The sequence below is a fragment of the Juglans regia genome, chromosome 7 (assembly GCF_001411555.2).
Source record: "Juglans regia cultivar Chandler chromosome 7, Walnut 2.0, whole genome shotgun sequence".
NCBI lineage: Eukaryota > Viridiplantae > Streptophyta > Magnoliopsida > Fagales > Juglandaceae > Juglans > Juglans regia.
The window spans coordinates 7235268-7263044 of NC_049907.1; the positions used below are offsets into that span (position 1 = coordinate 7235268).

General features: G+C 37.6%; 1 protein-coding gene and 1 long non-coding RNA gene across 8 annotated transcripts in view; one reads left to right on the top strand and one right to left on the bottom strand.

Annotated features, from left to right (window-relative positions):
• Positions 1-13755, top strand: LOC109019623. 4 transcript variants are annotated; one of them, XR_004801888.1, is made up of 4 exons: positions 1-109; positions 245-371; positions 1001-1080; positions 13436-13755. It is a non-coding gene; the product is annotated as an uncharacterized LOC109019623 (long non-coding RNA). The 4 variants fall into 4 exon arrangements; XR_002000800.2 differs by lacking the exon at positions 13436-13755 and adding an exon at positions 1150-1501; XR_002000799.2 differs by lacking the exon at positions 13436-13755 and adding an exon at positions 1155-1501.
• Positions 10497-27777, bottom strand: part of LOC109003575 (acyl-CoA thioesterase 2-like) — a 20987-nt gene continuing 3706 nt past the window's right edge. For 3 of the 4 annotated variants that reach the window (XM_035691641.1, XM_035691639.1, XM_035691638.1), the window contains 15 exons: positions 25190-25257; positions 25022-25103; positions 24607-24653; positions 24342-24467; positions 23445-23522; positions 22483-22570; positions 17578-17690; positions 14652-14714; positions 14522-14577; positions 12810-12914; positions 12621-12677; positions 12073-12174; positions 11264-11312; positions 11113-11181; positions 10497-10907 (listed from right to left, as the gene is read on the bottom strand). In XM_035691641.1, the coding sequence (XP_035547534.1) occupies positions 10830-10907; positions 11113-11181; positions 11264-11312; positions 12073-12174; positions 12621-12677; positions 12810-12914; positions 14522-14577; positions 14652-14714; positions 17578-17690; positions 22483-22570; positions 23445-23522; positions 24342-24467; positions 24607-24653; positions 25022-25103; positions 25190-25257 (1181 nt within the window). In that variant the 3' untranslated portion in view covers positions 10497-10829. The remainder of the gene's footprint in view (positions 10908-11112; positions 11182-11263; positions 11313-12072; positions 12175-12620; positions 12678-12809; positions 12915-14521; positions 14578-14651; positions 14715-17577; positions 17691-22482; positions 22571-23444; positions 23523-24341; positions 24468-24606; positions 24654-25021; positions 25104-25189; positions 25258-27777) is intronic. The other variant, XM_035691640.1, reaches the window with a different exon arrangement.

A 27777-nucleotide genomic window follows, 5' to 3' on the forward strand; every position in this document is an offset into this window, starting at 1 on the left:
TTTTCTCAAAGACTCGGGGGTCTTCATCCATGGTGGGTCTCCTCCACCCTTTACCCAGGCCGTGGTCAGCATTGAAGGAGACACAGGCAGCGGGTCTCCGTTGACACACGTATGATTTTTCTTGTTAAGAATCTTTTGATCCAAAGTTTTAGGGATCGAATTTTCCTATACATAATTTTTTCCCATGGGAAAATGATAACAAACAAGCATCTCCCCCCCCACCTCCCTTTTTTTTCTTAATCAGTACCTTTTTCTTGGATTTACGTCTTTGTATACAACTGGCAAAGAAGCGTAGGCTGGAAAAGTCCGTCGAAGAATAGGCATTGGGGAAGCAAGGGCAAGAAGGGGAGGAACAGTAGGCGCTGGGTCGGGTAAGCTTGGATCCGAAGTATTTTGATTCGTGAAAGAAGATGTTTAATTAATTCTTCAGTTTTCACTGTTACTGGCCTTTGAACCTCAATGCCAACAAGGAACAAGGAACCGACTTTTTAAACAATTTTTTTTTTTTTTTTTAAATTTTTGTAAGGTTAGGTTTTCTGAGAACTGAACAGAGGGTGGGTTTCAAACATTTGATCATTTTTATTTGTATTTTGGTATTCCTAACTAAAAAGGAACTTTGTCCCCTTCTCTCTTGGGGTTTTCTTTTGATAGAATTAGTGTATAATTATTTTAAGGTTCTCTTTAGCTCCCCTTCTCTCTCTTTAATCTTTTTGTGGGTTTCTTACTCTCTTGTGTGATTTCTGGATAATTTGAATAATTAGGTACTCTAATTTATCTCGACAATCCAATACATTGTTAGGTGTGAATTTATGTTTTCAAGGAATTGTTAGCCTGTGACTATTGTTTGATCCAAAGTGGAAGTGTGAGAGCTTATTTTTTATTCTGAATGAGTCTTTGGAATTTTTATAAAACTAAAGAGAAACATTTTACAGTCACAACATTGTCTCATCTTTGTTGGAATCAGTTATACTTATGGGCTTGTCTCATCTTTGTCTTGCAGTCACAACTTTGTCTTCATATTGCAAGTATTCAGTGAAAGTGGATGTCATAAACTCTAATTCTATGGCCACTTCTGACCAGGTAAAATCTCTCGTATGTATTTTTACTAGTATTAGAAAGGGTGGTTCTTTGAAATTGGCTTTTTTGTAGGATAGCTAGGGAGGTAGGATTATTAGATCATGTTGGAATTGGAATGCAGAGGAGGGATCCGTCCTAATACAACGTTATTGTTTCGATATATGATGTTAGCTTCAAGGGAAGATGGAATTCTAATACTTGTGAATTAAACAAAGAAAAAAATAAAGATAGAATTGCTTGTAAAAGAAGAATAATATGACTATTCGACTTAGGTTCAATTTTTTTTCTAAGGTTTTAATAAGATGGGTGTTACATTTGTTGAGGGACAATGTCTGTCTCTACAAGTAACTAATTAATTAATTAAGTTCTATGTTGTCTTTTATAATGTTGTAAATAATGTAAAAGACCATTGATTTTATAATGGAGAGACTTTAGGCAAAATTACTTCAGGAATTGGTGTGGGAGAGACGATGATGAACATATGCCACTTTGATCATGTCACACGAATGTTTATGAGTTTGACATCGATTGCATTGAATGACTTGCATGGGGTTTATAGAATCATATATGTTTTTGGGAAAAACATGCGGCATAGGCGAGGAGAGGCAGATAAGGTGACGAAGGGAAAACACGTGAGAAGGCACTTGTGGCCTTACACTCCTTGGACGATTCTAAAGACATGCCATGAGTAGGAAATATGGCAGGATAAAGTAGTTAGGCGGGGAGTTCAAATGGAGTGAAAGAGGCCCCTCGCATCCAAAGCTGAGGATTATACCTGGGTAGGGAACAACTTTTGACGAGCTAGATACATGCTCTCTTAAAAAATATTCAAGATCTTTTTGAGTAAAACTTTTATATTTACTGATTTTTTTAGGCAAAACTTTTTCCATCTTTTATGCTATATATAGCCAATATTTTTTCCACATATAATTTCTTTTTTGAGAGTCATAATATTTTTTTTTTATTGTGGGGGCCTACTCAAGTTGCTAGTTGAGGTTGTCGGTAGGACACCTATGAGAGGCGTATTATGTTAGGATACTTCCGGTAAGACTGTACTTCATCTTCTATAATTTCGCTTCCAAGTAAAACGTAAACTCTCAAAAAATATGTTTTAGGCATCAGAGGTATTTCCCACTAGAATCATCCAGTGTCTTCTCTTGGCTTCACAAGTGGTGTACGGTAGAGCCTATGGTTGGGTCGGAATGGTAGAAAATTGTCTTAGCATTTGGTCTCGTCTGTGAGATACTGACAATTTCCTCTGAAAATCCACTGCCGAGACAAGATCTAGATGCTGACAACCACACGCTCCCATACCCAAGAGATCTAGACACACAACCACATTGGAAATGCACATAGCCAATCGATGGATAGGAGGTTTTCAGAGATGGAGGAGAAACTGCAGCAAATGACCTGAGCTATGGAAGCGCTCCAACGTAAATAAGCGAGGAGTTGAAACAAGACTTTAAGAATAAGGACGCCATAACCCCTAGGGGTTGGCTCAAGTGGTAAAGGCCTTGGGCTTGAGGGTATGCTCCCCCCAGGTCCAAGGTTCAAATCCCCTTGGGTGCAAATAATCTCTAGGGGCCACACCCCCTGGTGAAAAGCCAGCGATTTAATCAGTTCTGTGTAGGAAAACTTTCGAGGGTGTGGTGCACGGGACCGAAGTTTACTTTGCATGGGTGGGTTCGAAGGGCCCTACCTTGGGGAGGTTCCTCGAGATATATATAAAAAAAAAATAAGGATGCCGAGTCAATGGAGGGGAGATCTTCGATGTGAGCAACAACATGATGAAGAGACTCAAAGTGAAAGGGGGCTAGACCAAGACAACTGTGATGAAAAGAAGAGGATACAAGACAACCTCAAAGAACTGATGGAGAAATAAGAGGAAATGATGAAGAGAACGAGTATGTTGTATTCAGTAGATTATTTGCCTAAGATTTTCCTTTTATCAGAGATGATGGTCTCTCTAACCCAAAGTTCAAGGTTCCTCAAATGAATCTTTACAATGGGTCTAAGAACCTCGTGGAGCACCTAGAGCTACTTGACGTTGCAGGGGCTCTCTATAGAGATAGCATGCAAGGTCTTCCCCCTTGACCCTCAATGGGATGACTAGGGAAGCCTGCGAATCGGGTCGACACGAGTTTTGATGAATTGCATCTACAAATTGCGTCTACAATTCCTCACATAGTTCGACAAGAGAAGGAGGGAGGCCAACCGCCTACCTCCTCACGATGATGTAACGTGAATCTGAAGAGATAGTATACAAGGCCTTCCTCTTGACCCTCGAGGGGATGACTAGGGGATAGTTTTGGAGCCTGTGAACTAGGTTGATTACTAGTTTTGATGAATTAGGTCAATAATTCCTCATGTAGTTCATGCCAACAGGAGAAGGAGGCCAACCACCTTCTCACAGTGAAGCAACGTGAGGATGGAACTCTAACCAGGATGAAAAGACACCAGCGACTTTGTGAGAGAGTTCATGGACTAGGCCGACGACCTTGTCAATGTTGAGAGCACTGATTGAGCCGCAAAAAGGGGGGATGTTGATGAGCAAAGAATAAAGGGAAAAAGTTGACAAGATGAGAAAGAGAGAGGCGACAGAAGGATGATCGAAGAAGAAGATACGAACGAGATGACCGAGGGCAAGAGAAGGCATTGCAGGCATTCACTCGAAATGGGGAGCTGCCCTTTGTGGTCGAGCACTAACCCCAGCCAAAATGGAGGACTAGAGAGGAAAAAGAGAGAGATTGCAAGGAGCGCTAAGGAGAGTGGGAAGTCCGAGAAGACAAGACGAAAGTCCGAAGAAATGCTAGAGCTCTAGCAAGCTGTGCACACAAACACAAGTGTGCAAGGAGAGAAGAATGAGCCAAGATCGAATGATTTCTACACCTATTACAAGACACAAAGTCACAACACAATGGAATGTTATACCCTTAAGAACCAGATTGTGGAGATGTGAAGAAATGGGGAACTGGAGCCCTTTGTGGTCGAGCACCAACCCCAACCAAAATGGAGGATTACAGAGGAAAAGGAGAGAGATTTCAAGGAGCGTTAAGGAGGTGGAGTGGAAGTCTTAGAAGAAAAGACAAAACTCCAAAGAAAAATGGAGCAACAATGGGAGGACACCTTGTTGACGGAGTTAGGCAATTGGCACCCCTTAGCGAGATCCGCACCATAGTCGAGGGCTTTGTTGACGAGGGGTATGATGTCCTTTGTAAGGTATGAGGAAATATGTGTGTTGAAACTGTTGCCCAAATGACTAACCCAAGAGGAGGATGAATTTTATTGTTTTAAAAAAATTAACAATTATAAATCAACTGCTCAATGTAAACTGTGAATAAAATAACTAAGCAGCAGTAAATAAAAGGGTAAGAGAGACGCAAATTCAGTATTTTAATGAGGTCCAGTCCCACTGCCTACGCCCTTGCCTCAATATCGCTTTAAAGAATCACCTTACGAGTGATGATTCAATAAGGGGTTAACACATCCTTTTACTATTTATATAAAAAAGTACAACACAAACTACATCTCTCTTAAAATGAACAAGTGTTAAGGCTCAATGCTTATAGCAGAGAGATTGAAAGTGTAAGCTTGTAGTTGATGTGTGTAGTGTTGTGATTTTGAAGATTTCAAGTGAACTACTTTCTTTTCTAATTTCAAAATATTCAAATGTTGAAAAGGAGAGCATTACTCATTTTTCAAAGATTTCAAATAAAAGTTTCTCATTTTTGTAATTCTAAAAGACAACATCAATCTCACCTTTCAAAATTTTCAAACCAAATTTTCTACTTTATGCATATATAAGAACATCAATCACTTTTCAGAATCTTCAAACAAAAGTAACTACCTTTTGCATATGTAAAAAAGAACATCACTCACTTTTCAAATTTTTCAAACTTATCATGTACATGTGAGAGATGACAATCAATCATCTTTCAAATTTTCAAAATTCAAACTTTCAATCATGTCATGCACATGTCAAAGATTACAATCAATCGATTATCTTTCAAAATTTAAAATTCAAACTTTTAATTTTCAAATATATCATGCATATGTGCAACTTGATGTTTGATGGAAAAGATTCTTTTATGAGCCTTAATCATTTTTTGAGTTTTGGAAGAGAGATGTACAAAATTTACTCTAAGAGTTTTATTTATATGTACATCTCTCTCAAAATTCAAAAAGGCTTTAAGGCTAAAAAAGAATATTTTCTCATGAGAGACATCATCATTTTGAATTTTTCACATGTGCGTGATATTTTTAAAAGTTTGAAATTTGAAAAATAATTGATTGTTATTTTTTACATGTGCATGATATGATTGAAAGTTTGAAATTTAAAAATTTGAAGGTGATTGATTGTCATTTTTCACATGTGTAGGATATGTTTAAAAGTTTGAAAAGTGATTGATGTTCTTTTTGACATATACAAAATGTAGAAATTTTTGTTTGAGAAATTTGAAAAGTGAATTATTCTCCTCGACATGTGCAAAAAGGTTAGAAATGTAGAAGCTTTTGTTTAAAAAATTTGAAAAATGAATGAGTTGTCTTTGAAAATTACGAAAGAAAGAAACTTTTGTTTGAAACTTTTTTTGTTTTTAATTTGAAAATGAACATGTATAGAGATTGCTCATTTGAGATCTTCAAAATCACACAACAATTACAAGCTTTTCTAAGCATTGAGCCAATGCCTTAACATTTGTTCATTTTGAGAGATGTAGTTTGTGTTGTACGGTTTTCATTTCATTTCATTTCATTTCCTTTTGAGTGTGGTAGGAATTCTACACTGGGAATAGCTGAATCACCAGTCGTAAGGCGATTGTAATTGTAGGTGTTCTACACAAATTCATTGTTGCTAAAAAATGTAATAAGTTTCTATCTACCTAAAGGAGGTTGAATAATGAATTTGAAAATTTTCAAGGGATAGCTTGAGGCGAGGACGTAGTCAGTGAGACTAATATTGAGTTTGCATCTCTTTTACCATTGTATTCACATTTTATATTGTCTATTTGATTTATAATTGTTAATATTTATTGCTGGTTAGTCATCTGGACAATAATTGGTATTAGAGCAAGGGTTTGAGTTAAATATCTCATGGCTAACATTTTAGCTACATTTGGTGAAGGTCAATCCATTGCTTAGACTCCACCATTTTGTGGAAACAATTACACATTTTGAAAATCTAGAATGAGAGAATATTCCTTGTGGCTCAAGATCCAGAAATTTGGAGATGCAATATAAAAGGACTTTATATCCCAACAAAAATTGTTGATAGAGTAAATGTCATAAAAGAAGAATAAGATTTGGATAATGAAGACAATAAATATCTCTTCAATTGAATGTAACGACGATTAGAAGTGCTCTTGATTGGGATGAGTTCAATAGAGGCTTCCAAGTTGGCAAAGAAAATTTGAGATAAGTTGAAAGTACACTATAAACAGTTTAGCAGCTCTTGGCAAGGAAAATTCTAAACTCTCTGCCAAAACACTGGAAACCAAAAGTAACGGCAATTCTTGAAGCGAAAGACCTTACAAAACTTGGGATGAATGAACTAATCGGGTCACTATCACTCGTACACAGAGAAAAGACGAGAAAAAGGAGGAAAGTTAAAGAAAAACTTGATATTTGAAGTTGTTCCACGTGAAAGCGAGAACGAATAATATAAGGAAAATGATGACAAAGACAAAGAAGTTGTAATGTTAACAAGAGGTTTTCTTAAATTTGATAAAAGCTTTTGAAGGAAACCCTCTAAAGGTTTTTCAAGAAAGACCTAGTAAAAATAATTCTCTAACTTGTTACAAATGCAATAAATCTGGACATAGTAAGGCAGAATGTCTTATACTAAATAATTTTTTTTTTTATAATAAGTAAACAAAATTTATTGATCAAAGAATTAGGCAAAGCCCAATAAATACAAGAAACCTCTATATGCCCTAATTAAGAGGGCACAAAAGAGACAAGAAAGTCATTCTTATATGCAAACATTTATTGACCTCGTTGAGCCCGCAGACATTCCATGACACAATTTTGGGTTTTATTGGGAGAATGCCTTTTTCCCCTTCCCTTTCGACTTGCCCCTGCTGGCACATCAACCATGTCAACCTTTTGAGCTCACGTTGTCTTTTGGAGTTATCTTTTCTTTGTTGTTTATGCCTCGCTTCAATAGTTGTAAGCAAGGCCATAAACTGTTCCTTGAAACCTTCGCACTCCAAACCCACAAAATTTTGAATTTCTTTGAACCTATCCATGACCCAATCCGACACCTCAGGATGAACATGCAGCATAAAATTCAAGGGAATAGGTTCAACCTCCCTGTTGTCCATCTGTGTACCTCGAGTCTCCACCACCATAGTAATTTCATCCAATCCTATGTGTTCCCCCAAGGCCTAGACTCGAGGTACACAGATAGACACCCTTTCCTCCCATCAGAGTGCACAAGGTTGTCAGATCTCTCCCCATCCTCCAAATCGAGCTCAGGGTCCTTAAGGACCAGTATTGAAAGGTTCGCCATAGTCACAGCTACACCCTCGCACCATATCGGCATTGTCTGGCCACCATCCATTGGAGAAACCCTTCCCAAAGGTGTCGGGGAGCCCTTCACTTGTTATACCATTGAAACTCGTGCACCCACCACGTGCGGGCCATCATCGAAGTGCTCCACCGTCGCATTTTTTGCTTGCCCACTAGCAGTTCCACCTCCGTCTACGGGCGTCGCGGCGAGGTCTTTGGTGGGTTCACATGAGAGTTGCCGTTGGAAGAAGCCCCAGGGCATTCTTTCCATGGACGTTGGGCCCTGGGCTGCGTCCCGTGTGTCTTTCCACGTCCAGTTTCACTATGACCCGTGAAGTGCGGCCCAACCACACGGCCCGAGGGATTTGCTTTACAACCATTAATCTTCTCCAAAGAAGCCCATTCGCACGAGATCCCTCACCCCTGTACTTACTAAAACGCACGGGAAGGGCCTGAATGGACCTTTGCAAGCCCAGCCTCTTTCCTATGAAATCCTTAGCTCTATCATCTTCCTTTTTACGCCAAACACAATAGAGGATTTCTGCCACTTCCAACTTTAGTTGCCGTAACTGGCCCTACATCTCCACCAACACATACGTCCCCCTCAGCTTGTCCGATAGCCTCCCTGCCAGAGCCCACGTTTCGTACACTTAGAGGGGCTCAATGCAAATCTCTGTCTGTGCACCAGCCACCACCATCACCCCCAACTCAGACCATGGTGGTCCAACGCCTCTCCACCTCCTTCTATGGCCTCAGCTGGGCTCCTTCGAGAGGGCCTCCCCTGTTTCTCCCTAACTACAAACACTCCCACAAAGCCTCCGTCAGCCTCCTCTACCCACTCCCTCCCTCCCCTTCAGGTATGAAAATAAAGCTTCTTCTTCCCCCTCACAATATTCTGCAACCACCATGTACCTTCCACATCTATTCGAGCATATATGTGCTATAAAGCTACGATATCCTTCTCTGGTGGTGCTATAAAACTCCCTCTTCTCCCCTCTCAAGCATTCCTCCAGTGTTTTCCCAAGCCACTGAATTGTGCTCGACTCCACCATTAGCTCATGCTCTTTTTTCCTCCCTTTCTCTATAATACATAGCAGACCTCCTTCCTTCACAAGTATGAATAGTTTCGAATCTATTACACACTCTTGTGAAGGCCATCAGACTCAAGTAACACTACTGCACCGTCACCCAACAAAAGCAATATTACCTCCTTTGCGATCCTGTGTTGCAAGTCATTTTTGGCAATCTCTTGTACTAAATAAATATCGAAATAAGGACAAGAAATGAATAAAAGTTACATGAGATGCTGATTCAAGTAGCTCACACATCGATACAAGTAATGAAGAAATGACAAATCTTTGTCTTATTTGTAAAGATGATCTTGAGGTAACAAATCTTGACAATATTTCAATTGAAAATACTTCATATGATGAATTGCATAATACTTTTGAAGAGTTACATGTGAAACTTGAGAAATTGGGTATCAAATATATTATTTTGAGAAAGAAAAATTATTTTTTAATAAATGAAATTGACGTTTTAAGAAAAGAAAACATTGTTTCGAAAAATGAAAATCATGAGTTGAAGAAGGTGACAGATTGAAAAGATTGTTAAAAAATTTACTAACGGAAAAAAAAAATTTGAAAAATTTATTGGAAATAAAAAATGTGCTTTTGACGAAGCAGATTTGGGATATATGCCAAAACAAAAATACAAACCGTAGAAAAACTTTTTTGATAAATCTTCTAAATCAAGTCTAGTACTGAAAACGCTTTTCATAAAAATAATTTTTTTCAAACAACTATTAAAATTACTCAAGTTCTTTATATACATCACAAGTCATATACGATTTTTGTAATAGAAATTATCATATTACAATTATCATGTTTGTCCTATTAGAAGGAAATGTACAATGACTATTAGGACCATATGGTACCTAAAAACCTTTGTTTCTTCTAATACTAATAAATGAAGGACAGTACCAAGAAAAATCATTTAATTGATTTTGTAGGTATGTACAAAGTCCTTTATAAGCAAAAACAAATGATTTCTAGACAGTGGATGCTCAAGACACATGATTGGAGATAAAACCAAGTTTATTGCTCTTACATTCAAAGATGGAGGATTCGTGACATTTGGAGACAACTCAAAAGGAAAGATCATAGGGATAGGTAAAATTGAAATCTGTTGATGAAGAAACGAAACTTATAAAGAACACAGAGAGCCTTAAACTCAATAAAGAGAACACCACATGAGAAGTCCAAGATAAGATATCAACAAAATTATCAAAACTTAATGCAAGACGCAACCAAACAATGAAAACTTGTGAAAGATCATCCAACAAAACAAATTCTAGGAGAACTATCACAAGATGTAATTACTTCTTAGAAATTACTGATTTTTTTTTGTTTATCTCATATTGAACCTAAAGATATTGATGAAGTACTTATTGATGAATCTTGGATTCTATAGAAGAGATAAATCAATTTAAAAGAAATTATGTTTGGATACTTGTTCCTAAACCCAAAATTCATAGTATTATTGGAACACAACGAGTTTTTAGAAACAAGAGAGATGAGTCTAGAGTCATCACTAGAAACAAGGCTCGACTAGTAGCCCAAGATTTCAATAAAAAAGAATGAATAAATTAGGATGAGACATATGCATTGGTCTTGAGATTAGAAGCTATTCGAATGTTACTTGCGTATGCTTGTTATAAAGATTTCAAACTTTTTCAAACAGATTTTAAAAAAGTGCTTTCTTAAATAGTTTTATAAATGAGGTATATGTTGAGCAACATATAGGTTTTGAAAATTATATTTTTTTTCAAATCATGTTTTTAAGCTCACAAAAGCACTATATGGATTCAAACAAGCTTCCAGAGACTCAGTAGTTTCTTGATTGAAAAAATGTTTTAAGAGAAAAAATCAACACAACCCTTTTCATTAAACATGAAAAGGATGAGTTCACTAGGTGGAATCAGGAGCCCTAGTTACCATTACAACTTGGAATACAATGGGAGAACGTAAGGTTCCCCCCTGAGCACGGTGTGCAGAACTAAATCTGCAACTATTTCTCTACTCAAGTCACCCACAAGCCATCAGACAACGACAAGTAGAAGCCGTAAACAAGACAATTATAGGGAGCAATTTTTGAAAAACATGTGACCAGACTTCTATTTAAAACTAGTGAAGATGACAGAGATACATAGTAAGAGGTCTCTCCTGTACGTACAGGTGCTCAGTTTACAGCTTCGATGTGACAGGTGGATTTGGACTTCTATCCTTCCTAATTAGGCCCTCTTGAGTTAATGATACAAGAAGCTGCCATTAAGACATGCAAAAATCAGTTGATGACACAAGATTCATTTGGAAGGAGAGAAGTACAAATGAACAATGTTATTCAACGACTTAAAATGTGTTATATATCAATGACTTAAAATAATGTTATATAACCATTGTGATTAGGAATGATAAAATCTAAGATGAAAGAGTATCATTTCTTATAAATTTGTAATCAAGTCTTTACCTCTCCCTTTCTATCGAACATTTGGCCCGAAACAAAGCCCCGTGCATTGTTGGCAACAGGACTGTAGATCTAAAAAAGAAAAAAAGAAAACTAGACGCATTAGCACCTCAACAAATCTAAGCATGAGAACTAAACGTTGCGAGACATATACCACAAAACATATCCAATCATCAGCTCTGACCGACCGGTGGAACCACATCCTGAAAAGGAAATATGAAAACAAATTACGATAGTTAATGAAAAAATGTGGCAAAGAAAATACTCTTCAATCAATATTGCCAATGAAGTCAAACGCATATACTACATGTATGTTAAGATAATATAGTTTGCCAACAAGAGATACATCCAAGTCATGACCAGAAATATCATTTCTGACAAATGAGAGAGATAGGCCTGCTACCCACCCTATGTGGGTGAGGTGCCGGCCACCCCACCCCCCATACCCCCTTGGGCGGAGGGTCGCATGTGGAACTTAGCCACCCGGCCCCATCCTGCATGGGTCCCAGGCGGGGTTGCTGGGCTGGCCAGATATGGGTACCCACCCAACACCCCAAGGAGAGCAGTGAAACCATTCAGAAACACATTTAAATTATGTGGGTGAGGTGCCGGCCACCCCACCCCCCATACCCCCTTGGGCGGAGGGTCGCATGTGGAACTTAGCCACCCGGCCCCATCCTGCATGGGTCCCAGGCGGGGTTGCTGGGCTGGCCAGATATGGGTACCCACCCAACACCCCAAGGAGAGCAGTGAAACCATTCAGAAACACATTTAAATAATGGCTACAGAGAGTAAGCAGCTCTCAGACTGAAACAGTAGCCTCACTTAACTTTGTGCTTCTCATGCGAAATCTAAAACCAGGCCCATACTGCATACAAACATGTTCTCAAATTTTTTTTACACATTTGTCAAATAACTTGGTCACTAATTACTTCGTTACACTGGTAGGACGGAGATACTTACGAGTGGTTTAGACTAGCAGAAATCGTCTCCAAACCCTTCCTACGGTGGGGATTCAAACTTACATTAAGAAATATTAGATCTGATGCATATGCCACAACACATCTGCAAGCAACCAAAACAGAATGCTAAGAAAAAATAATAGAAAAAATAAAGCTAAGTAAAAAGAGCCTTTGTCCAGAACGTCATTAATCATCTGATGAAGAGGGTAGTCCAGGTAATCATAAATTATAAATAGAAGAAAAAATCTGAATTATTCGTTTAATCATAGATCATCATGGCCTCTATTAATCAAGTTCACATGGTATACTAGCAATTCAATTGTGTAAATTGTCAAACAGAGATGTGATGTGGCAGGTTGACAAAATACACTCTAGCAAAATCTTTTTTTTATCAAGACAGTGAAAGGTTTCCTCAAACTCAAAGCAGACAAAAGGACAATGGACCATATCGCATGAGCAACACAAATACTCATCCCGCTTAGTTCTAATCCAAGCATAGCATAATCAACCAGTAAACTTGGATACAAGTTTGTAAAAAGGCTTGCTTACCTATGCAAAGCCTGGTCATCAGAGAGTTTATCCTTTGCTCTCAACCAATACCTCAAACTGCAATACAGTAAACACGGTAGGATGTGGCATGTAAACAAGGATATGCACCAAACAAATTTCTGGAATTTGTGAGGTGCATATTCAGCCCTAAAAAAAAGATGATTATCTAACACATTAAACGAGAATAACCTTGGAGGAGATTTAATCCCATATGTTGAAGTGCTGGGCTCACAAAAACGTATCTCTATGGGCCAAGGGATATATTTTCCTGTCGCCACCATGTTCCGATAAGTCCTGAATCCACGAAAACTACAATTAGTTATTTAATATGAGAGTTTTACATTCAAATCCATAAATAAACTTTTAGAGATCCAATTGTTAAGATCACAATCAAAATACAATGTTTAAGGTGCAGTAACAAGGAAAAACCATCCAATTGCATAATAAAGGCAAAGTGCACATTAAGGGGGGGAATCCAATGAAGTAACTAAAAAAAAAGGTAAAGACAACAGCAAAAGGCTACTAATAAATATCAATCTCTTTCATTTTCTAAAAATAGAAGCATAGAATTGATAGCATTAAAAAGTTCACTTTAACCAAAGCTGACAGATCATATGTAAAGCAAAACTTTTCGGTGCGTAACTGCCAGATGAACCAGAATTTACAACATGATTGCGGTTCCCTTCATTCTTGGGCTTTAGCAAAGCACCTGCAGCCTACCCTGATTTCCTTTAAAGGAGGCTCACAAGCTTATCAGAGTGGTATCCAACATGCGTGAAAGCACATTTATTGAATGTTTGTTTCTATTGATGCAGGCTTGCATGCGTCTTTTGTTTTTAACATGGAGGAACACCATGCTTTAGGAAGGTATTCTGTAATTTGAGAATTGTTGAAATGGTTCTTCCAAAAGTGGAGCAGACAGCCACTTTATGGACAAGTGCTCCCAGGTTGCATCCACATAACATATGAATCTCAGAAGAATGTGGGAGACTTAGACCAACCAAAAGGCTGGTATGCATTTATATGCACTTGGAAAAACATTTCTTCATGTTTATGAAGGTATAATAATAAGCCCAAGTGTATCCTAGGACTCCCATGCAGCATGGATAATAGAATAGTCAATGTGGCAATACCAAAATAGCATCTTCTTCTGATACTTTTTTTTATAGGTATCTTCTTCTGATACTTAATGCAATTTTATTAAAAGTATGGATGGCCGCAGCCCAAGTAGACAGCAAGTATAAAAGAGGAAGCATAGCAATAAGAAGAAAAAGAGCAAAAGTCTCTCTCATCTCCAAAGCAAGTAAAGGTGGACAAATATGTTAGTTGCCAGTGTCCCATCTGCAGCCGCGCATGTCAAGTGAAAGCCAACATTCATGTCATCCCTAACCATCCTTCTTTAAGTATATATTTGCTGCCAGGGGAATGGTGAATTCCCATATAGATCATAATTTAGTTAAAAGAAGAAAAAAAATCGTAAAATGGTTTTGCTTGCTAACAGGGGTAGCCTTATACCAAAACCAAAAGTTACAAAATGTGAAGTAAAGAACTTCTATATTTTTAATTTCATTATAAAGTTCACCCATACGAGAGTGAGGAATGAAAACCAACAATCGACTTCACACTTTATTGGATCACGGTATAAATTTCTCCAATTAATTTCCAAAATCTCAATTGAACAAGGACTGTATGGCTTAAAAGAATAAGGCATGTCCAACACTGTAAACTCAAAAGGTTATAAGCAGTGGCAAAGGCACACATGGGTATTGTTAACAGTTTCGCTTGTCGCATAGCCAAGTTACAATGATGGTTATACCCATCCATACATGCACATCAGCATGAAAACAATCATATAACAATTTACAAATAGAGCGCAATAGCAGTTAACTATATAATCTTACCTTGGAAGAAGTGGATTGGTAAGGAAGCTCTCATGAACCTCCTCCATTGGCCAAAGCTGCAAGTCAAAGTTCAATCAATACTGACTACAGAAATAAACTGGAAACACTAAGGAAAGTGCATATTATTTACCATCCCTGGCGGGGGTACAGCAGGCATTGTTGCTTCTTGGTGGTCAAACCCTTCTTCTTCTTTCTGCAAAATCAATTTAACTTGGTTATATTTATTTACTTTTGAGAACTAAGTTAAGCTTTATTGATAATAAAAAAGTATGTAATCCAGGAAAACGTGCAGTATACAGGATCTCCACCAAAGCTAAAAAGTAAAAAAAAAAAAGAGAGTAAAAGTCCTGATTACTAGAAATAGAAGAACAAGATTGGGCAATCATACATAAGAAAAGAGTTCTAAAGAAAATGTCCTTTACTTCTACCACCGTTTCCTCACAATCCATGAAATTTCACTCTTTCTTTTCCCACCAAATGCCCACCACATAACACAAGATGGGATCAACTTCCATATGGTAGCCCCATTTAGAAAACAAAATTGCTCTCCTACATAACGAAAGGTCTTCCACTCCATACAGCATAACCAAATTAAGCTTGAACCATCCAAAAATAGTGTTCCTTAAAGCACTTGCAACCTTGCAATGAAACAAAGACGGTCAAATGTCTCCCCATTTCTCTTACACATACAGCACCAATGCACAACTACAATTTGACTCTTTCTATGACTGTCATAAGGATTTTCCCAAGTGCTGCAGTTCAAACAAACAACGCCATCCTCAGTGGAGCCTTATTCCTCCAAATTTCCTTCCAAGGAAAGAGAAACTACCATGAGGAGATAATGCTCTTTAAAATGATCTAACATCAAAAGTCCACTCGCTTTGACTGAGTCCAATGAAGCCTATCCACCCCATCCCTTCTCCATCATATGGAGTACAATATATCACAAAAACCAAGCAATAATCCCCACCTCCCCACCTACTAAAGTTCTCCAACTAGATTACCTTTAGGGCCTTCTCACCACACAACACATCAGGCCAGAACCTTATCTTAGAACCATCCCCGCCCCAAATCTGGTAAAGAGAGAGAACTCCCAACCCATCCAAATATTCTAGACCGACACCATGCAAACCATTAACTGCAAGAGAACACCACCCATTCACACCTGTATTTCGCATCCACCACTACCCTACAATAATTTTCACATTCTAAAAAAAATAGCACCATAACCACTTTCCCAATAAAGCTTTATTAAACAAGATAAGGTTTCTAAAGCCCAAGCCTCCCTCGAAAATTGGAGAGCACACAATAGACCACTTTACCAAATGGAAATGGGTTCTCATCATTTAAACCTCCCCACAAAATGTCCCTCTACAACTTCTCCAAATGATGAGCAATAATACCCACCAGAGCAGGAAACAGTGACATGAAATGAGTAGGTAAATTTGATAGAGTGCTCTTAATCAAAGTTGTTATTTTCCCCTTAGACAAATATAGCTGCTACCATACTGCCAAATGATGCTCCAACTCAATGATATCATCCTACAAACATCTTGCCTTTAAAGCAACACCAACGGGAGGATGAAGAAACCTGCACCCAAGGATAGTGGCCAAGCTATAAACATTTTCTATAGAACCAATGGGAACCGATCTGGATTTTTCCGAGTTGATCTTCTAAATAATAACTGCAATGAGCAAAGACGATAAGGAATCCCCTCACAAAAACTTAATGTATCTTTTGCAAACAGAAGATGAAGAAATAACCAGCCCATCAACAGCCCTTGGTCCCATAGAAAAGCTCAATAGTAAACCCACATCCACCATTGCCGATATAATTTTACTCGAAGCTTTAATGACAATGACAAAAAAGAAGTGGATATAATGGATTCTCCTTACATAAACCATGAGAAATACTAAAGAACCCATTAGGAGTGCCATTCACTAATACCGAGAAACACATCATAGAGCTTCAGAAAGCTATCCAACCACAACATCTCTCCCCCAAACCACACATCCTCGTCATATACAATAGAAAATCCCAATTAGCATGATCATATGCTTTTTCTATACCCAGCCTACAGAATATTCTAGGTGCTCCAAATTGAAATCTGGAATCAAGGCACTCGTTCGGCATGAGTACCAAATCCAATATTTACCTCCCCTTGACAAAAATGTTTTGAGATTGGAGATAATCTTCTCCAACAACAATTTCAACCTATTTTCCAAAACTTTAGCAATGATTTTGCAAACCCACCAACAAGACTAATAGGCTGAATATCCTTAACATCAATGGCCTTTGGTTTATTCAGGCTAAGAGCAACAAAAGTTGCATTAAATTTTCTAACAAGCTTACTCTAGCATGGAAACACCTTTATAATGACTTCCTTGACTATCTCACAACATGTTTGGAAAAAGGTCAAAGAAAAACCAACAGGACCTGAGGCTTTATTAGCAGTAAGAGATCTCTCCACTTCTTAAACCTCACTATCCTGAAATCTTCTCTCCAAACAATTCTTCCCATCCTCATAAAGAGAATCAAACGAAAGTCTATCCAACATGGGTCTCTAGTCATACTGTTCAATCTATAAACTCTTGTAAAAGACCTCGGTTACAATTACAGCCAAATTCAAGTATTCCAACTGTTTTTTTATAAGTAAAAATTTATTAATGCCAATAGGCATAGCCAAGTACATTGGATGTATACAAGAGAAAACACCTAGTTGGGGAGCAAAAAAAAAGATAAACCCATCTAGGAAAATGAACCTAACAAAGCCCTAGCCCAAGCCCAAAGACGCACCTGCACCAAACCACCACCAGTGCACCAATGCCTATCCCACCAAACCAGATTTTGCCCTTACACCAAGCCACTATAAATTCCCCAACACACTCCTCAATACTTGTAAACTCCGAAAGGGCCTACTCCACCAAACCAGTATTCCAAAAGTTAGCAACTGGTAATATATCAAAGGCAAGAAAAGTGCATGATGTTCATAAGATTTTAGAACTGCAGGTCAAAATTCCAACTCCAACTCAAAATAATGCAACCAAATTCGTACTTGAAATGAAGCGAGCAATGTGAATATCATGTTTCCCTTTTGGATTGCATCTACTCTTCGGGTAGCAAAGCTTTTTCCATCACGTAGCCGATGAACTTCATATATAAATGGCTCTACAAAAGCATATGTATACCATTAATGACTGTCCCACTTATTTGTTATATTCGATGAAAAGGATAATAGACAAAGGTACCTGAAAATTTGTAGTATCTTTATTAAATAAATTTAAGCAGTGGGTTAAAATTATGAAGATATATCATTAATTCCTGTAGCAGAAACAGTATATATACCGACAGTGCATAGATATACAACCTGCTGAATAAGAAATTTCACATGCAAACTACAAGCACAAAAACCATTTGAAAAGCGTAGTTTGTTCATACTTCTAGTTCATTATGATTCATTCAAAAGTATATTGGATTTCCATAGAGACAACAAGAGGCTCAAAGACAAGCATGCTTAAACACAAAAAGAAATTCTGAAACAGGGACTAAACTAGATACGGAGCCAACTAGGAACGTCCAATCGCTTTTCCGCTGAATCAGCTATCAAGTCTTAGTTGTGTATTTCTTAAGATGAAAGGGAGCAATATAGAAGGGAGAAAAGTCTTACAATGAATCTACCAAAGCTCCTTTTTTTTTTTTTTTTTTTCCTTTTCTCAACAATGTAAAAGGTAAAAGGTAATCTAAAAGATAGAGACGTCCAAAATATTCATTATTATAAAGTCTAGTCTGAAGGTGGTAGGGAACAAATTTTTCTCTCACAACTATATGTTAGAATTTAGCTAGATTAGGGAGTACATGTATCTGCACTCGAAATGTACACGAAGTATTCCTAAAGAATTGCAATAAAATCTACAAATGTAATTGTATAAGGGATGCCAAGCACACAGACCACTCTAACAAAGATCTCCAAAACACTGATTGCAAGTCAATAATAATCGATAACTCCTCACCACTAGATGTGAAGTTATTTATTTCCTTTCCCATCACCCGCATTGATCAAAGGGGGGTAACTTGCCAAAATTAGAACTCCTTTACTTTCCAAAACCATTAGCCCACTCAAACAACAGATCAATTTGCTTCTTTGGCACCACCCATTTGATTCCAAACACAGTAAAGGCAAAAGATCACAGATTGCTTGCTATTACATAATTATTCAACAAATGATCCCCATTCACAGTTCCACAATTACACTACACATAAACTCTCATCTACTAGAATAAAGTTCTTTTATTGGGATTTTGTAGTGTCAGGATTTTCTCTAAAGCTCCTGTCCATATGAGAGAGAGAGAGAGAGAGTTTAGCATTAGCATTATTAGGAACCTTGCAACACTGAATATCCGTCCAAGGAACTGCACTCACTCAAACCTTTTAATAGCTCATATAAAGAATAAACATTGAATCTTCTTAGATGATGAGGGTTACATCGATTGCTTGGTGGTCAAAATGAATGTCCCAGATCGTATGAAGGTCAAAATGGTCTTCATCAAGCTGAAGGGTTGAGCATCTGCTTGGTGGGAGCAATTAAAGCGGTCTGAGGAACGACAAGGCAAAGCCAAGATTGGTGATTGGGAGAAGATGAAGAAGAAGACGAAGGGCCAGCTCAAATAGCTATGGAGATTTGAGATAATGAGAAATTTGCCTGAAAAAGGAAAAATCCCAATTGTTGCATAAAAATAAAATACGTAATAAAATAAGACTCTTGCAAAAAATTTGACTCAAATTAGAATCAAAATCATATCTAAAAGTGAAAGTTAAATATTTCCATAAAAAATAACTTAAATTGACGCTTTCAAGAGGAAAATGGTTGATTTCTCTCTGTTTCACATCTTTTCTCCTTCTCAGTCCCTAGTTTCCGTTGATTAACTAGCCGTCAGAACAATTTTAATTCTATCAGATGATCAACACTTTTACAGGAGCATTTTTTACCACAGTAAATAAATACAAAATTGAGAAACAACTTTCAGATGTAATCCTCGCACCAAACAGCATGCTAACACACTCTTCTACACCATTACGGCCAAGTCAATACAGTCTACAAACCTCCCCTAGCCTGTCCTAATATTTCTATAAATACTACCCCCATGAATACCCCTCACCAACTCTATCATCCACTGGCCTTACTTTAAATGATGCCTACCAATTCCAGAATATCTCCAAACCTACAAGAACAATTTAACCCATGCAGATTCCCTCTCTGGCTCACCATTACAAGTTAAAAAGCATGGGAGATCATGGAACCCATTGCCTGAACTACCTAAAAGAAATACTGGATGGGCCGAAATTAATCAACACCGAGAAGTGTAGAGTAAACAAAAACTGTTTTTTAATTGGCACCAAGTGTTAGGGAAAAAAATTGGCCAACAAGCCGGAACAGGAGAAAGAATCATCCCCAGCCCATGATGGTGATTCGGGCGTTGAGGATACGGTTTGGAGACCACAATGGAGGTTTGGGGGAGTCCGTACAGTGCCCATACGTATATCCATATCAGTAAATGATAAATGAATACAGAAAATATAAAGAGAGAAGGGGGGACACACGGATTTACGTGTTTTGGCATAGAGCTTACATCCAAGGGTCATTTGGAGGAAAAATCCACTATAATGGGAGTATTGTACAATCTCTCGCATCTCACTATACAATGGGGTCAGTGACCCCTTTAGCCTAGAGTAGATCATATCTTTGGAGTCTCTCGCGGTGAGGTTGAAGAAGCCCTCTCAGTGATCCAGCCAAAGTCGCCCAGGAGCCTCTCTCTCTCTCTCATCAAATCTTAGTTCCTAGATCGTCCCCTCTCCTTTGGGTAGGAAAGCCCCCTCTATTGAGGTCTTGGTTGGTGAGGAATGTCAGCTTTATGTCACATCACCATCTCCCTTTGTGTCTGACTTCATTCCCGAGCCCTGACGCTTTGCCTTGTCTTATCCTCTTTTCCTTTCTATTCCCTCCTACTTTTGATGAGGGCTAGCCAATGGATTGGGCCTGATATTTTTACCCCCAACACTAGGTGTCCGGGATCAAAGTTCTGACTAATCCCAGGGGTGCACAGACCCTCAGCAAGGAGTTTTCCAAAAATGCACTTCGGTTAATTCAATGAGAAAGTCCTCCAGTCCAATGACCCCTAGAAACTGTTCTAACGTTCGACTTCGAGAGAGCATTAGACATGGCCCTTACCACTTAAGCCAACCCCCCAACCCCTAGGGGTTGGTAAAAATGCTCGAAACAATCATGTTCCCTCCATGTTTCTCCAAGCACCATCTCTTTGACAAATAAACTAAGCAATCCTAGTTACATGAAGAAGCTTTTTTAATATCTAACTTCGAAATCAATCTGGCAGTGTGACTTTTGAGCCCCAAATATTCATTTGTAAAAAGCAATGAACCCAAGGTCTGTCTCCCTGCCACAAAAGCATTTTGAAACCCTGAAATTAACTTCTCCAGCACCATATTCATTCTTTTAGCCAGAACCTTTGCCGTAGTTTTATAAATACTCCCTACCAAATTAATGGGCCAAATGTTTGATGACATAGCACCAATTTTTTTAGGAATCAGAATAGCGAAAGAAGCATTTAGAGACTTCTCAAGCCTCCAGATATTACAAAATTTATTAAAGAAGGACACAACATTTCCATCTACAACCACCCAACAATGTTGGAAAAAAGCCATGGTGAGCCCATCCAAACCCAAAATTTATCTACTCTCATATCACTGAGAGCTCCTAACACTTCTTCCTTCTCAAATATTACCAAAGATAACTTGTCGGCCAAATCAATAGAAGGGAACTGCAACCTTACCCTTGGAAACAAGTAGACTGATTCTTTATAATGGTTCCCACACAAACAAAAACCAAATCCTTAACCTCCTGTTCTCCGTTGTGGTTTGACCCTGCTATATGAATTAGCTAATCAAGGAAACTAATCTAGTACTATCTATTATCACCTTTCTTCTTTCCCACATCCCGTGATTTTTTATTCTAATATATTCTCCTGTTACAAGTCAACCTCTTTCCTTCGATGTTTAAACCCATGATCCAACTCAAAAGTATTTTTTATTTACCCTACCTCTCCAAAATCCCTGCTTGTTCCGATCCTTTAAATCCACTTCCAGAGCTTTCAATTTTCTATCTATCACAAAACTATATGCATCGAGTCCACCAATTTTTGGACTTCTATCAACAAAACTATCCACTTTAAGCCACAAGTTTCAAAATTGAAAGCACCTTCACCTCCCATAATACCACCCGCTTCTAAAAGAATAGGGCAATGATCAAACATCAGTTTGAGAAAAAGTTGTTGAATTACGTCTGATCAATACTCTTCTCACTAAAAAAAATGATCAATTTAACTTGTAGAAGGTTGATCCATAATATAAGACCAAGTAAACAAACCACCATCTAAAGGGAGACCAACAAGATTTCAATTCAAAAGCCCCCACCAAACACCAAGCCACTCCTTACCATCTATTTCTTCATAAACTACTACTCAATCTGTCATCATACAACCAGACAACCCTCTGAAAGCCCAATTAAACTCATCTTCCATATTAAGAAGCAGACATGACACCAAGAACCTCCCTAGAGCTACATCGCCACCCCCTTGTTCACATATCTTGTCTGTCCATCTCTAAAGTCTAACTTTTCAAGGGAACATCATCTATGGTTTTCACATGCAAATATAATTTTATTACTCTGCAAAACTACCTCAACTTTGTTTATTATTTCAATAAATTCTAATTAAAAAATAAGGGTACTTTCAGTAGGTCATATAAATGTATTCATGGATTCAGGAAAGTAGACATCTGTTATGGGACATCCTAAAATTGATGGACAAAATAAGTACAGGAAATGATAGCATTGTAAAGAAACATTATTCCACAAAAGTTCACCACAAGCTCATAGAAATATTCTTACCATCAAAGTCCCCGCCAATAAGAAAATACGCGTGCAAACCATGGACAACCTTTAGAAAATCAACAGTTTTTGACGCTGCAGCCAGTGCCTGCACATCACACATCATCTTAAAGACTGTAAAAAAGCTGCATCTATTGTTAGTTTCGTCATGCATTTGACATCCCTGTCCAACTCAATTCAAACTATATGTATAAAATAACATATTGAGCTGCAGATACTATACCCAAAATGTAATTAAGTGATAACAATTGGATGGATATTCTTATAGCTCTTAACCTGAAATCATGCAGAAAGAAATATGATATACTACAGTTTTTGGTTGAGCAAAACAAGACAAGAAAGAAGATGGATTTGAAATAATGGAAGTCAATCTAATGCCCAGGAGTATCTTGAAAGTTCTCTAAAGATGATATCAAGATCAATCACCATGTTGACATTGAAAAATAATATTCCAGCACACATTGACATGTTCACCATTCAACTTTATAGATCATTACAAGAAAGTTATAATTTCTCAACTTCTAGAGACAAATGATCGAGGGGAATTCACCACTGATGAGATGTGTATATAGGCATATGTGCAAATAGATAAGAGGAAGATTCTGCCTTAGTACAGGCTGTAACAATATGTGAATACTTAATTCCTGTGCTAACTGGAGATTTTTATTTTTTTACAAAAATACTCCAGCTGTATAAATCATATAAGAAAGAAAAATCTACACAACCTCCTACTATTCACACAACCTCCACACATCACACTTTTTTTAATTTTCATTATTTTTTTCTTTTATCAAATATTTAATACTTGAATACTGAATAGAAGAATTGAATTAGTTTAAAAGAATAAACTCAAAATAAAATTTTAAAAAAATATTAAAAATTTTAAAAAATGTGGTGTGTGGAGGTTGGGGAGGTTGTGTAACATTGCTCAGAAAGAAAAAGGGAAATCAGCTTAATCTTACCTGTCCAATAAGTAGTCCGCCGAAAACCCTTTCAGACTTGGGTGCATCTGGCAAGTTGATCCCCTGAAATATATCTACCTTCAAGAGGGAAAAAAAAAAAAATGAGCACGGAATTCAATCTTAGCATAAACCAAAAATTCAGAATCTCTCCATATGGGCATATGAAAGCATCTCCTAGAACATAAAAGAATTTCTGGAACATAAATAAGAATATTTTGCCAAATACTTTGTGCATCAATTTTATTTCATAGCATTTTAGCTCACTATAGACAACTGCTGGAGATTAAAATGGACAAGTTTCAGCCTGTGTCAATCATCTTGGTGCACTTGAACTTGTGTTGGAGCATTCCAGCTTATTTCAATTTATATCGATCCATCTTTGGCCATACATAGTCTATTCCTGGGAAAGCCATCTACAATTCGCAGCAATGACTAAATTGAAGACCAATGAGTGTAGAACTGTGAAAGCCTGGTTTGAGGTTGTTGGTGGCAAAAGAGAAGAAAATATTAAAGAAAAGAAGGGTGGATAATTAGCCATTCTGAATGACAAGAGTCCTGCAGCTGGCCAACCATGCATGAATTGAAGGCGTTATGAGTTGAGTATTTACTACTTCCAGGATTTTCTCTTTTTATGGCCCTTAAAAACTATATATATCCACTAGTTATATTCGTCTGAGAAGTATAATATATTTTACGTAAAATTTATTAACTTTCTTTAAAAGTAATTATATCTTTGTAAGGAAGGAATTTAAGCATATAAAAGGACAATAGCATATTGTACTTGTAATAATAGTGAACAAGATATATTAGCAACAAAATTAATCAGTAAATGCTCACAGAAGCATAATAACTCAACATCGAAAGAGAACATTCTCAAACAATGTTTGGGCAACATACTTCTATTGGCTCCAAGTTTAATATACTTTCCATAGATAAGCAGGTCTCAAGACTTTTATCTGTGCTCCATATCGATTTTTTCTGCAGCAAACTACAATGTTCATGGGGTAGCACTAAGCATGTCAGCTGTCATAACAAACAACATATCAGGCACTCAAACTAGGCATGCACATTAACAAGATGTTTGTGAATGATGCATAGGTTACAAGGAAGCAACAGATAACAAAAAAAGAAACGCACGTTTGTGAATATATATTGCAGCTACCTTGGACAAAGCAATTACATTCGCATGATGGATGTATGTAGATGTGCCTGTCAAAACGAGTTCACATTTAATCTCCCACATAATTGTGGGCAGCATCTTGACATGTATACACCAACGGAAGGAATACAAGAAGAAATATAAATTTAACTTAGTTGAAAAATATTTCAGGTGATGAAACTACAGTGTACAAGAAAAAAGTACCAATATAGCAACTACCTAGTTCATACACCCTTTGTAAAAACCATCATTTAAAGAGAAAGGTAAGTAATAATATTATAATGCATTAAAGCCTATTTATAATGCATGATCTTCAAATACGAACCGCTCAACATGCTTAAGAAGATAATAACACAAACAAACCAAATAACAGGAGAAGAAGCATACAATAAAAAAAATTAAAGAGTAAGTTTCTTACTGTAACCAAAATAATCATAGCACTTCAATTGGAACTCTGTATGACTTTCTTCATCGCCAGTAATGGATCTGAAAACTTCAGCCTGTGAACCCGGAGGTTAAAATTTTTAAGTTTTCTAAAACTTAATCATTTGAAAAAGGTCATCATCTCAATCTCAGTTGGGCTTACCTCTCCTTCCCATATAAAGTAAACTCCATCTCCTCTTTCACCCTCACAAACGATATACTCTCCACCATCTACACCCAAAGATATTAAACAAACTGTTAGGTTTAGCAATAAATAGAAAAGGTTGAGCCAGAACCTCAAGGACTGAATTGGGCTTCAAATCTTCATGCCCTTTTTCATTTACACAATAAAATAAACACAATACAAGATCCGAGCAGTTACTAATGGCTACAACTTACACACTAACAAGGACACTACTGATACAGCAAGACTGGCCCAAACATGTAAAAAGGAAATGACCCACAATGCATAAATTAAAGAAAATAAAACGCGTAAACTTAAATAATACCAGGCACTGAAAGCAAGTGTAACAAGAGAAAAAAAAAAATGAAAGATGCATGACAAACACTCTTCTTCAAAAGACCTTGCCCACAAGTTTCAAAAATTTCTTCAAGCGGAAAGTCTTCCCGTCTTTTGTTTTCCTCATCTACTGAATTAGTCCTAACTTTGAATGCTACCCTAAAAGATAGGGTCTCCACTTTTTGACCATTGTGGCCCATGCTAATAACTCTTTCTTGTATGTTGCCATGTAAATTCTTCCCCTAATGACTTGAGTGAGGAAATATATGGGCATACACTCCTACACGAGAACTGCCCCAATGCCATCTCCAAAGGCATCACACTTGGTGATAAAAGATTTGGTAAAGTCAGATAGGTCTAAAACTAGCGGGATAGATGAAGTTGTTTTGAGTTCTTTGAAGGCTTGTGAAGTTCTTTCTGTCCAATAGAAGGAATCTGAAGTGAAGCAGTTAGGGAAGCACAACTCCCCCATACCCATTTCTAGCTTCTCATTCTAACTTGTGAGGCCAAAGAACTCTCATAAGACTAGGGATGTATGGATAGGCTGATTTATCATAGTAGAGTTTGTGGAAAGATCAGCCCTTCACCCCTCGTATGATATTAGATGCCCTAAGTAGTTGAGTTCATGTGGTGTATTAGTGTATTGCCATAATTGAGGACCCCTTAGCAAACAATTGATGACTCCTTAAACATTGTGACCTACTAGAGTATTACCCATAATTGAAGATATCATTAAAAGGTACTAGGATGAACCTTCAGAGATTGGCTTGAATGCATTAAGCATGAATTCTTGAGAGGTGGAGGGAGCATTGGTAAGGCAAAAGGCACTACTATGAATTTGTAATGCCCCTTGTGAGTCCTAAAGGCTGTTTTGGGAAGATACCAGTACCTGATCTTAAGTCTGTATTTGAGAAGATAGTGGCCCACTTAACTCATCTAGGAGTTCATGAATCACAGGTGGTAATCTATATTTGACAGTCTCCCTATAAGAGCCTTATATAGTCCAGCTATGACATGCTTTTCTCACTGACAATGCATATAAGGAGAAACGGGCTTTAATATCCTGAAGCATCTCCTGCACTATGTGTCAAGATACATCGAAATATTGTGTGAAAATAGCCAAGGTATTGGCCTTGTGGTTTCTCTCTAATATATAAACTGTACAAAGGATTCTATACATGGAAAGAACTATGTATATGCTAATTCTATCCCTATACAATCTGTCAAATATTAAGCTAATTATTCTGAAGAGTAAATCAAGGAAACAAATATGGAAACAAGTATGGAAACAAATATGGACAGCAAAGCTGTCCATTGACACTATGCTCTCGATATCACTTTTCTCTAAGTATGGATATCTACGTTGTGTCACACATATTTGTTTGGACCCCCTTTAAGCTGGATTTTGTGACTATGCTATCTAGGGGTGGTCATCCCATAGGTTTTGAAAATGTCTTGGAACTTTCCAAACAACGTTAAAACTCTGGTTCTATAGGTTCAGTTAAGATAGAAGTGATGGTGTAACTGAGCCTCCCTTCTATCTATTCTAACTGGCTTGTAAAAGGTTTCTCCTTCCTCGAGGGACATCTCAGAGGGCTTAATCTCTGTTGTAGGACGTCTCTTCCACCAAGTTTAAGGTGGACACCTACCCCTTTGGGCAGATTTTGCCTTGCCTTCTCTCGCACCTCTGCCCTTCTTAGATTTGTCCACAGCCACCCTTGTGTGGCACACATTTCTTTCAGAGGTTGGCTTATCACAAATCAAATGGAAACTAAGCAAAAAATGACCAAATCAATAAACTGAATCTCTCTTGAGAAAAAACCACTGAGATGACAGAGTAAGAAACAAATTAAACCTTACGCATCAAATGGAAAGAAAAAAAAAATCAAAGATAGCAAGTGAGTGCAATCAATCAGAGACAAAGAAGAGAAACTATCCAGGTGGCTATGTGGTGGATCAGTGGTGGACTAGACTGCAAAAAGGAAACCCATTTTTACCAAACAGCTGGAAAATTTCTTTCCAAGCCATCAAAAGTTGAACGGGCACAAAGGCATTTTTCTAGAGAGAAGAAGAAGAAATCACGAAATAAAGACTGAACAGCGGGGGCCTGACTGGCAGCAAGAGATGTATGAGAGAGAGAGAGAGAGAGAGAGAGAGAGAGAGAGAGAGCTTGCATTTCAGATGTACGAAATGAAACCCTAAAGACTCAATTCTCGATCAGTTTAAACTTT